Genomic DNA, 13,254 nt, shown 5'->3' on the forward strand with positions numbered 1-13,254 from the left:
TTGTATACATCACTACAATCCATTTTGCGCAGCAAATTCAAACAGGCTATTTCTCCTAGTTTTTGCCTTTCAAAGGCAATTGCATGCAAACAATAAACCACTTACATGTTGACCTAAAATCATGTCATGGACTCATTCTGACGTGTTATGAATTAAAAACTGGGAAAAATGGCATCAAAAGATATGTATAAAACAAAATTAACATACCTATTCCACTATTTTTACATTTGAATTGTATACACAATTTAGAAGAATGTTTGTTGTAATGCAGCCACATTTCATGTGAGCAAAAGCATTAGAGCAGGTATGTAGTCTTTTACAGCACGTTCTGTATATTATTAGACATTGATCGTCCAAACCATACTGAGCATCAAATGTCTCCACTCGGGTTCAGTTTTGTGTTTACCTGTAAAACAATCCATATATGCAGTTGTGCAACTTGGTATAACAGACATATAAATAACAGTTGTTATGTTGTTGGGTGAAAACACAAGCGATTGTAAAAGAGGGAGAAAAGTGAAAATCAATCAGACATCCATCCATCGGAAACAAAAACTGTCCATAGCTAGTACAACATTTTGGAATTGCCTGAATAAGAAACAACTGGTGTAGTAAGAAAAAGACAAAGTATATAAACAGTCATTGGTAAATGAGACTGTTGAGAGAACATTATGAATTCAGTAACAACATTTAGTCGTTTATAATAATATATGTGTGTGTGTATGTGTGTGTGTGTGTGTGTGTGTCCATTTGACTTTATATTAAATAGTGAATTTATTCAGGACTCATCAATAAACGATCAAGTCAACCAGTTTAATATGTGTTAAATATGTTTATATATGTTTAAGTTCTTTTAGATAGGACTCCATATTATTGAAGATAGCTTTGTATCACAACTTGACTTGATTGGTGAGGTGGTGGACCCAAAATGCAGGGTGGCAGATTGCACTCAGAAAAATAATCATTTAATATAAAGATGAAAGACAAACAAAGTCGACAGCTGAATACACAACTTTAAAATAAACTTACAGTAAAATATGCTAAAACTCACAGAACTAATCAACAGAACAATTCTACATCGACAATAACAACCTTGACAGAAACAACACAGAACATAATGATACTTTATTAACAGCTAATTTGACAAGTGCTTTCCAGTTGTTTTTTTTGTCTTCATTTTTGACAGTTAAAGAAGGCAAATAAGACTTAAAATACTGTTTATTTCAAACGTATTGTGCACATTGAATCACATTTCTTCTATAAATCCTGTCAAATACAATCTCTGTGTAGTACACCACATTAATACATCATCTCGCTGTCAAAATAGACTTTTGATGGGTGAGGCAGAGGATATTTGAAAATGTTTTAATGTGGTTCCTGAAGACCGCCTTACACAAGTTATTTGCCTTGCAGTCCTGTCACACTGAGTAAGAACTCTGCACTAGGGGTCTTTCACTGATGTTTGCATGGACTCTGTCTTTTATAAAACACTGCTCAGAGGGGATTTTCACTTAGAATGTTAGAAGTGGGAAATGGGGACTTGTTTTGCTTCACATATAATGTATTCTGTGGCTGAAACAAAAAACGACACAGTTTATTGAATGCAGGGAGTGGCTTTTTAAATAGTGTGTATACCTCAATCCAGTTTTGAACAAATTCTGTTTTGTAAACCTCACACACTTAATCTCACAAAAACCTCTTTCTTTATTCATGTAGTCAAGACACGGAGATTCATTTCAAAATGCATAAGATATTTGAAAAGATGGACTTCAATTGGTGTACTGTACCATGAGATATCAAAAGGCCACAGTGCAATGTACAATTAAGGACATGCACCTACCAAATTAGGTCAGTTATCCTAATAACAGTAATTATGCACCACTTTTATATAGTGATGGAAAAAAAGTGCAAACAACAGCGCTAAAAGCAAACTTCTTTCATTCTTGTTTCATTCATGTCATTCTTCTTTCAAACTACTAATTTCCACAAAGCAATTCTGTTATTGTTTGGCTTAAGATTCAATTTACTCTATTATTTATACCTGTGTGATAGCTTCAGCTGTTCACCCTCCCGATGTTTTTGAGTTAAGTTGTTGCTCCCCTATATCCTCAATGATTAAACCAATCGACCATAGTTACTGCAGTTGTGTCATGCTATGTTGATTAATCCATTGAACATATATCTTTTGTGGTTTTGTGCTCTTGTTTTAGTCGCACGGTGATGTTTCGGAGCCGCCGTCCATCCAAGGACTAAGCTTATATTGCTAATGCCTTTAAGGGTGCATTCTACTGAGTGCATTCTACATATTGCATCAGCGGACTATCATTTTATCTCACTGGTTTGAAATCGGTATTTTCTGTTTTTAGATTACCAATTAAATTGGGTTTATTTCAATTTGGTTCTTCGATCTCCAACATCAGATTCACAACTGGCTTTCATTTTACAATGCTGAAACCTGCTGGTGCATTTGTGTGCACTGGCTGGTATTGCTCGCAGGGACCATGCAGCTCCAGACACTGTGAAATATAGCCTGCTTTCTGACATACCTGTGGCCTGAACCTCAAAACCTTTCCACAGAAAAATACAAGCTAATCTCCCAAGATCAGCATTAGAGGTTGTCTACACTCTATCCAGCCATTCTTATTCCTTTTTTCCTCATTTACTGTTACAAACTCAGTCCAGGACATGGGATCTGGTATCAAACATTTCACATTACTTAAATTTACAAAGCAATGCAAAGAAAAAAAAATCTATTCCATTATTTCCTTGTTGTCTGACCAGACAGTGAGCTTGAATGGCTGTAGCCTTTCATTTTATCTTTCGACTAGAAAATGTGCAATTCCTGAAGAAAGTGCGTGTGAAGGCAAAAATGCTGAAGGGAGAGGAGTTGAATGGTGGAATGACGTGGAATAATTGAATGGCTTAAATCTGTGAAGTATGAAAATTACAATGTTGGAACAGTTTGAATGGGACAAATAAAGTAGAAGATAGAAGGGAAAAACTGAAAAAAGTGGAATTCTGGGTAAATTTTGAATTGTGGTAAGGGGAACATGGAATTCATGGAATGACAGGAATCAATTACAGTTGGAATGGTGTAAATCAGATGAGGTATGGCGAAGAAATAAGTTTACAAAATTTTGGGGAGAACAGTGGGAGTGAATGAGGAATTATGGGTAGTATTAAAATAGTTATGAATTATTGGAATATGTGAATATTAGTAATGATGAAAAAGTGAAAGGAATTAAATGAATAATGTATGTGAAATGAGGAAATGTTAAATATGCCATTGGTAATGCATTATGAATTATTATTGGTGAAAAATATGGAATTATGGGAAGTATTCATATTCATGAATTATTGGAATGATGGAATGATCCATGAGGTGAAATGAAAGAGTTAAATATTATGAATGAGAAATCGGAAAGCTCAAAATATGAAATGTTAAATCTCCCATTGGGAAAGAATGGGGAATCCTCCCATTGAACATGAATTGTGAAATAATAAAGGGTGAAAAATATAGAATTATGGGAAAATATTGGAATGTATAAATTACTGGATGATGAGAATGATCCATTGAATGAGCTAAATACTGAATGAATGAGCTAAATACTGAAAACATGAAACGTGAAAGCTGTAAATTTGAAATGTTAAATGACTCAATGTTATTTTGTGCTTGGAAAACAGTGAATTGTGGGAAATCTGTAAACATTTAGAATGGGAAAAATGGAAGCAATTGTTGCATGATTAATTAGAATAATATGATACTGGAACGGTGTAAATCAAATGAACTGGAAATGAGTTGAACGCGTCAAAAAATGGGCAAAATAAAAAGAGGAATAACATTCTTTCATCTTCACACAATTATTGTAATGATTCTACTGATACTACACATATGCACTTAAAGGGTTGCACCCCCTCAATAGAATCTTGAGAATTTGCTTTCCAGCCACATAGCTCATTGCTTTGGCCAAGATGTCTTTCATTTTCTGTCAATGCAGTCATTTACTATGCACGAATGTAAATTCACTGTTATTCTTACAATGCGAAAAAAAAGGAAGGGTAAGAGAGCAGAATGAACTGCAGTAAACAAAAAAAAAAAAAGTCTCGCTAGCCAAAAAATAGTGATTTGTCTGCACAATTTGATGAAATCCAAAAATTGAGCTATAAAATAGAAGATCTTCAATCTGGACATTTTAGAGAGGTTTCCTATTCTACTACATAACATTGTCACTGAGGAAAATTTCCACATAATGACAATCATCATTTCTGATTTTGGACCAGAACAACCAATCAACATGGTTTACAATGCAGTGCAACAAGTTTATCTCTTTGCTACCTGAACACTCCTTCACATTAGACATATTAGACCCCACCCCTTCATTTGCTTCACAATAGATAGGAGCACACACACGACAATCAGCATTGCTTTGTTTTAACTAAATCTTGAAAACCTTGGTTAACCAGTTACTCTAAAGTGTTTTTTTTGGGTCTGATTGAGCGGTGCATTTCAAAATCAGGGGGCCAAATTCAACATTAAACTTTGAATTACACTGATTTCCTAAGCCTCATCCGTGAAGACCATTATATTGACAGATAATACAAATATTTGTGTATATTGGCAATAAGCATAGCCCCCAAAACCTTCTCTGAGCACACAAAAATAAATGATTTTTAAATATTGAGACCATAGCAGCTTTAAATGACTGACTGGCTGTAAACCAATGCTCATCCTGGGCCATCTTAGATCTCACTTTCATCTGTGTGAATCTCCCCAGCGAAATCTAATATGATGATCCATGACCAAAATATCAGGCATGCTCTGATCTGTCTTTTAAGGATTGTCCATTTTTGTATGCATGTGTGTGTGTATAGTGTTTATTTTTTTAAGTATCGTTGGAGAGTGTTTAGTTGGATCAGCACTTGTGTGGTCACTCCTTGGTATATTTAAGCTTTAGCGAGGATCAACTGACATTTCCTATATTTGAAAAAGCAAGATTTGCCTAAGGATTTTTTGCAATGTAGAAGACATTGAACAGAAAGTCATATTGAGGAAAGCGGCTCGCTTTATGTTGGACTTTTTGTCATCAACAAGCAACTTCAGCTGAAACAAGTCAGTGCGGCTTTTTGGGCTTTTGACAAGTTTCTTAACTGAAACATCATGGAAGCCAGCTCTCACCATAATTATCACATTCATAATTAATCAAAGCTTATTTGAAGACAAAAGGTTTGCTTGAGTGACACATTCCTGAATTGTATGTTTGTGTTGTACTCTGCTCTGCTCTGGTCTGGTCATGCATATTTGAATATACGGTATAAGCTCGTGTTATTGTATTTAACATTTTCTGTTTCTTTCATCGCTAAATATTCACTTTTGGTTTATGTAGCCAATGCACTGATATAATAGCAAGTAAAAGCAAGATATAAGTAAAAAATATATATATAAAATAAACACCAAAGTTGAATGATTATACACATTCTTCAAAATACTTTTTTTTTTTTTTTTTTTTTAATTATGTTTTAATTAGACCCTGGATTATTCTGCCTCGATTCTTGGTTGGTCAGCATGTACAGTGGGCCCCTGGTTTACGAGATTAATCTGTTCCACAGTTGGGATCGTAACGCGATTTCACAGTAGGGCGGGTAATACAAACCTATGTTAATTAGCTAATGCGTGTAAAACCCTCGGTAAAAACTTCAAAATTGCGCATACATATATAAAAAGTTCGGATCGGGATAGTATATTAAGTCATACTTATTTAGTTGTATGCATGTATATCACACATGACATCATAAATAAAAACAATATATAAAGGATTTATTTACTTTTAAGTGAAGTGACAAGCTTGTGGCCATATTCACTAGTGTGGGTAGCCTAGCCAAGGCTAGCTTAGCCTTCTTCGTATTTCTTGATTATCTCCCTAATAATAATATTAACCACCTTCTTACTTATGTCTTTAACATCACTAGCAATCTCTTCATCTCCAAATAAACTTTGAATATAAATAAGCACTGAAATGCACAATAAATACCATATGCCTCTGTGTTATTTTTATCCTGTGTGTATGTGGTTACAGGTGCTTGTCCTCGCATTTTTTTGCATGAAAAGTTCTATATGAATTACGGTTGAGCGATTGCTTGATCTCAGCATTGCCTCTTTGCTTTTTGCAGATATTGTTGCACTATTGCTTCTTCAGCCCATGATATCCAACCCTCACCAGTTCACATCTGAGTGTGAAGTGGCTACGATAAAGATCAACAGCTCTAAATCTGAAACCATGGTCCTCAGTTAGAAAACAGTAGAGCAGAATCTCATTACTAACAGAGACCGATCTCATCTCTGACCCACTTTGGGTCAAGTGGAGGAGTTCAAGTGTCTCAGGGTCTTGTGCATGAGTGAGGACAGGATGGAGTGGGAGATCAACAGGCTGATTGGTTCAGCATTTACTGTGATCCGGACTCTGCACTGGTCTGTTGAAGTGAAGAAGAAGCTGAGCCCAAAGGCAATGCTCTCTATTTATTGATCTACGTATGTTCCTAACCGGGGCAGCTCAATGGAGAAGTGGTTAATATGTTTGCGTCACAGTTCAGAATCTCAAATTCAATTGCAGCTGGCTCCGGCCTTCCTGTGTGGGATTTGCACGTTCTCCCCGAGCCTCTGGCTCTCCGGAAACTCTGGCTTCCTCCCACACTGTAATAGGGTGAGAAGATTGGTCATCCGGGAGGGGCACAGAGTCGAACCGATGCTCCTCCACGATGAGATAAGCCAGCTGAGGTTGCTTGGGTATCTGGTTCGGATGCCCACTGCATACCTGTCTGGTGAGGTGTTTTCTACACGTCCCACTGGGAAGAGGCCCTGGGGATGACACTGTACACACTGGAGAGACTATGTCTCTTAGCTGGCCTGGGTATCCCTGGGCATCGACCAGGATGTGCAGGACAAAGTGGCCGGGGAGAACAAAGTCTGCCCACCCCCTGACCCATCATAACTTGTCGATGATGGATGGATGATTGTTTGTTTGTGTGATTTAAGGTCTTCAGTTTTTTCCCTCTCATTTGGTGATTGCCTTTCCTTTATATTCCACAGCGAGCTATGGAGCATACCCCATCTGCAAAGGCTGCTCAGTGTGCTCCAGAGACAATGGCTGTGTAAACTGCCAGCCCAGACTGTTCCTGTTTCTGCGACGAGAAAGGATGAGACAATATGGTGAATGTCTTCATGACTGTCCAGCTGGTTACTATGGCATGCGCAGCCCCGAACTCAACATGTGTTCCAGTAAGTAAGAGCTGTCCATTTTGTTGTGTCATACATGCCTACTGTGCATTTATCGCCACATCTTTTTCAGACATCACCCAAGTAATCTCATACACACTCAGGAAAAAAGTTTAAAAAAAATTGTATCTTTGATTACCTTTTGCCTCACGTACAAATGCAAAACATTTCCTTTGTAAAGGGTGTTGATTTTTACCTAAATGGTTCACTAGTTGTATAAATTTAGTGGACATAAGTATAACTGATTTTAAACTGTCCAGATGTGGGTCACCACAGCCCACTCCTGGAACCTGGCGCAGAGGTGGGGCTTATTGGCAAACATCAACCTATTCATGAACAGCAGTATAGTCACGTTGCCCAACCACCAACAGCTCAAAGATGCAATGCGTGTCCTCATTCCCATGGGATTACCACCTGTGGAAAGGGCCAAGCAGGTTGGATGCAAAGATAGCAGGGTGGTGGCCGAGAGGGGGGGGTCCTTGGCAGTTTGATCCCCAGCTAAAATAGCAGGTTCTAGGAATATGGAATGGCATCTCTCTTGCAGGGAATGGGCCCAAGCTAGAATGTGACATTGAAGCCCGCCTCCACAAAGAAAGGAGGACACTTGAAAAAAAGTTTTGGAAAAAAAAAAAGAATATATATATATATATATATATATATAATTATATATATATATATATATATATATATATATATATATATATATATATATATATATATATATATATATATATATATATATATATATATATAATTAAATACACACATCAGATTCTCCGGACCATAAGCCACACTGGTATATAAGCCGCAGCAGCAAAAAAATTGACTGAAAATAAAACATCTTTGCCACGGATAAGCCGCACTGGACTATAAACCGCAGGTCATGACATCAAATATTTATGCAAAAAGATGGTACATGAAAGTTTTATTATTTTTTTTTATATATATTTTTCAAAATTGTCTACCAACTGCAACACCCTCTCTTTAACAGCATTCTGTCTTCCATTGTTTAATTGATGGATTCATTTAGTGAACATTGCACACACTGCACCTAAATATTCTATACAATCATAATAATATAAATACAATCATATATACTGAATACTGTATATCAAACAGAAACTTTTATACAAGGTCTTTATGCCGTCCTCACTCCGAAGCGTCGTGTTTTTCACCAGCTAGACAGCTGGATAACGACGTTTCAAACAACCAGACTGCCTTTCCTTTTGCTCTGCTTTATTTGAACAATGTCTATTGACCATTACCCTCTTTAGGTCGCCGTAAAACTAGAAAAAAAAAAAAACACGTAATCTGCTAATGATACATAGCAACTCTCGAGCTAACAAGCAAGTTGAACAACGAAAAAATAATATTTTCAATGTCTCTAACGAAAAACAAAACAGATGAACAGTGTCAATTTTGACAACTTGTGTACTTACGGATAATTAATGTGCAAGGCAAAACAAAATAAGATCAGCAATCCTCGAACATTAACCTGTCGTCTTCAGTGCTTCCACATTGGATAACTCACATCTACTGAGAAAAATAATATTTCAAAGTGACCAGAAGAGGATGCTCTCAGTCTATGTAAAAATCTCCAACAACAAAGGTGGTACTGCACTTTGGAAGGGCAGAATAATCTTAATAATCTTAATAATTACATTTTGACATTTTTTGAAATTATTTTTAATTATAGATTTGAAAACTCTTTTTGGGGAGCACAGCCATTCCCATCTTTGCAATTCTATTTAATAGTTGTTCCATAAACCGACTCCTTGAGCAGATACACACATTTGCTTGACCGGTGGGAAAAAAACAGCAGATAAGCCGCACTGGACTATAAGCCGCAAGGCTCAAATCAAGAGGAAAAAGTCGCGGTTTATAGTTCGAAAAATATGGTATATATATATATATATATATATATATATATATATATATATATATATATATATATACCGTAATTTCCGGACTATAGAGCGCACCTGATTATAAGCCGCAACCCACTACATTTTAGAGGAAAACCGATTTTGTACATACACAAGCCGCACCTGCATACAAGCCGCATGTGCCCACATTAAAACATGTAAACATATTTACAAAGAAAGACGGTACAACAGAGAGAGTTTTCAAAGTTTTAATAATATAACTTAACAATAATAGTATAACTTTCTTCCCAAACGGTGCCTCTGACAGGGTAGTAAAACGGTTGCAACACGCTAGCATCATGGTAGCAACACGCTAGCAACACAGTATAACAGGTCTGGTAAAACAGGTCTGGTAAAAGAACATACTGGTAAAAATCACGGTAAGCCGTCTTCATCTTCCTCCTTTGAATTGAAGCCATTGAAGTCATCTTCCTCAGTGTCGGAATGAAACAGTGTCATATAAACGTCGTCACACACTCCCTCAGCCTCTCTCTCGCTGTCACTGTGCCCTCCTTTCCGTCACGCAGCAGACTGGCTTTTCGGAAGCCGTTGGTGATGGTGATTTTTTTTTACGCTGCCCCACGCTGTCAGGAACCACTGGCAGACTTGTGAAAAAGTTGCCTTTTGCATGCGGCCAGTTTTAGTGAAAGATTTCTCGCCGATAGTCATTCAATTCTCCCATTCAACACGGAGCGCCACTTTAAATGCACGATTCACGCGAATGTCAAGTGGCTGCAAATACTTCGTTGTGCCCCCAGGAATCACTGCTGGAATGGAGTTTGTCCTGCGTCATATGCCTTTTTTTTGCATTTTCCATGATGAGGGTATGTTCACGTTAATTTAATTTATGCACAAGACAGGAAGTTTCATTCTTCCTCGACGCATATATTCCATCGGTCTTAATCTTACCTTTTCTACTCGAGCGCCCCTAGCGGCCGTTAGAAAAATTACATAAATTGGCCGCATCACTGAATAAGCCGAAGGGTTGAAAGTTTGGGAAAAAAGTAGCGGCTTATAGTCCGGAATTTACGGTATAATATATATATATATATGTATATATATATATATATATATATATATATATATATATATATATATATATATATATATATGTGTGTGTGTGTGTGTGTGTGTGTGTGTGTGTGTGTGCGTGTGTGTGTATGTATGTATGTATGTCCAGATGTAGTATTCACAACAGTGAGAAGGAAAAAAAAAAAGTGTCGTTTTGTCATTGTATGCTGTTTGAGCCACAGAAACGATGGCCTTAAAGTATTCTGGCATGAAGTCGACATCTCTTGGCAATATTTTTGCAAGCCTGCGAATTTGAGACTTTCACCAGACTGTATTATTTATTGGCAGTCATTTTCATGTTACACTTTGAACATCTCGCCAATTATAGCTGAATTTTCCAGATTCCACACCATCAATTGTGTTGTGAATACAGTGTGATCAAGCATTAACCTTAAAGATTGATACTGTTTTAATATGGTAACTTTAGAATAAGATATTTATTTAACAAAAATAAACTTTTTTTCAATTATAAAGAACACAAGGACAAGTACATGGACTACAGTGTCCATTTTATTTGAACATTCACTACACTGTTAATATGAACGATCAATAAAAATAATAAAATAATTTTTTAAGCTTTGCTTCTTTCCAAATCTTAGTTGTATAAACCCTCCAAAACAGACAATATTTGAAATATCATTAATCATTGCTAAACTTGAAACTGGAAAATGCATCCATCCTTCCATCCATCCATCCATCCATCCATCCATCCATCCATCCATCCATCCATCCATCCATCCATCCATCCATCCATCCATCCATCCATCATCTAATAGGACTTATCCTCATTTGAGGTACATATGACTTGAGGCGAAAAAGCATGGGACACCCTAGAACACAGGTGTCAAACTCATGGCCCGGGGGCCAGATCCGGCCCACCACATCATCTCACGCGGCCCGCAAAATGCCCATTCCAATTCAAGTTTCCGGTCAAAATATCACATTTCTAAGTCAATTTGAAATTGTTTTGGGGAAAAAGCAAGCGCTTTTTGCCCTCACCCTCTCTCTGATTTCAAAACTAGTAGGAAGTGTGACAAATACACCCAAAATGTATTTTATCACAGTCATCCCGGCCCTCTGACAGAAACTGTAACTGCAACGTGGCCCTCGATAAGAATGAGTTTGACACCCCTGCCCTAGAATAATCACCAGCCAATCAGAGACTCCTAAGTCCAATTAATGGAATGTCTCTCTTACCTCCTGATGTAGCAGCCTATTCTAATTACAATTTTATTGTGAGAAAGAGAGAATGGGAGAGTGAGATTGAGCAACTGTGTGAGAGAGATCTTTTATGGGTTTACATGGGGTAGGAGGTGTTGGCTGTTTCTTATGAAAACAGAGAGGATCTTGAACCTAGGGTTTTCTGAGCCAAACTCCTGGCAGACTAAAATCAAGTCCAAATGGAAGGTGCCAAAACCTTTGGCAAAATAACGTGAACATGTTGGAACCGTTGAAAGGTTTTTCCATGTTTTCTCCCAACCATACTGATTTCAAAATGCCTAAAAATCCTTTCTCAATCTAAATGATTATCTTCTGAGGAGAGGAAATGTGTCACAGTCAACAAAAAAAATTCTTTAAAATAGACTTCATAAACACAAAGCAAAATGATTTCAATTTGGATTTTTCTGGCAACAGAGAGCAAATTAAACATAATAATCGTGATTGTGATCTGAATGGCAGCATAGGGGAAATTTCCTCTAAACTGAAATACATTTCCGCAGAATATTTGCATCTGCGGTGCATGTTGCAGTTATCAACGCCCTATTTGTTAGTTCTTGCATTTTCTGATGAACAGAACTGAAGAAATGAATTGGAAATGCTTCTTCTGAGATGGGCTCACCGATCTTTATTGATGATACAGTATATCATATGAAGGCAGCACAATAATGAACTCAGAAGTCATCTTGTGGCTGTCAGTTGAAATAAATATGCATCATCAATGATCATTCATCATTTATCGTAATGTGACCTAAAATCTTCCGCCAAAACATTAAAGTTCAGAAGGAGAAACATTAAATATTTTAGACAGCCAAGTCAACCTCCAGATGTGAAACCCAAATGTTTTTGGTCAACAGGGAAAAAAACAATTTGGCATTACGGTTCCAAAGTTTTTGTTGGGGCCTGTTTACATTTACCTCATGATACTGGTCTGTATTTTTGTTGTTTGGCTTTGTCTCACAGTATGCCTTGTTTTCTTGTTGGCCGTGTCTTCTTTTGCTTGTTTGTTTTTTTTTTTCACCTGTGCTTCTCAACCCATTTTGTCTTCTAATAAGCTCCTCATGGCACTTGTAACTGTATAATTCCTTCTTTTCTTTCCATCTTTTTTGCTTCGTTGATTCTGATTGTTGAAGAGTCGTCATTTGTCTTGTAGTGGTGTGCGATTTTTTTTGTCACTTTTTTCAGCTACTACCGTAGCTGTCTTCAATTGAAGAGAGGCCTTTATAATATAGAGCATTATTTTCACAAGGCTCTATTATTCATATATTGTAGAGCAAACTCAAGTCAAGACCATGGTTGGTCAACTGTATGACTGAATTGAGGATGTTTGGATTGTTCTGGAATGTAACTCATTCTGTCCATTTACATCTGGTCATCTGCTAAAGTGTCCTTTTGAATTATACGGGCTTCCATTGGTCACGATAACAAACACAGTGGATGGTTGCTTTAGATTACTTTATTGTGAACAGTTTGGTACCCTGGTTACCAAAAAACAAGTAACGAATGTTAACAATGACTGCATTCTGCCAACTACCCACATTTCACTCTGTACTTGTATTGAGCTTTCCAAGTTTCATTGGATACTAGATGAAAAGCACATGACTATTTGTAAAACACTTATTTTAAAAAGCTGAATCCAAACCGATTTGATTTGCATTCCAAAAGGCCCAATACACATTCCTGCTAAATTACTTTGATGCCTAATACTGTAGCATCGAGTCATGGTCCGTAAGAAGAAAAAATAAGTGTCCTTTAGCATCACATAGGAAC

The 13,254-nt window shown here is 37.0% G+C and overlaps 1 protein-coding gene across 2 annotated transcripts in view; it reads left to right on the plus strand.

Annotated features, from left to right (window-relative positions):
• rspo2 (R-spondin 2) overlaps positions 1-13,254 on the plus strand; it is a 72,836-nt gene that overhangs the window by 24,537 nt on the left and 35,045 nt on the right. For both annotated transcript variants that reach the window (XM_088410737.1, XM_088410736.1), the window contains one exon: positions 7,085-7,273. In XM_088410737.1, coding sequence (XP_088266863.1) covers positions 7,085-7,273 — 189 coding nt within the window. The remainder of the gene's footprint in view (positions 1-7,084; positions 7,274-13,254) is intronic.

Source organism: Hippichthys cyanospilos, chromosome 3, assembly GCF_059441005.1.
Source record: "Hippichthys cyanospilos isolate Australia breed blue-spotted pipefish chromosome 3, RoL_Hcya_1.0, whole genome shotgun sequence".
In the NCBI taxonomy this organism is placed as follows: Eukaryota; Metazoa; Chordata; class Actinopteri; order Syngnathiformes; family Syngnathidae; genus Hippichthys; species Hippichthys cyanospilos.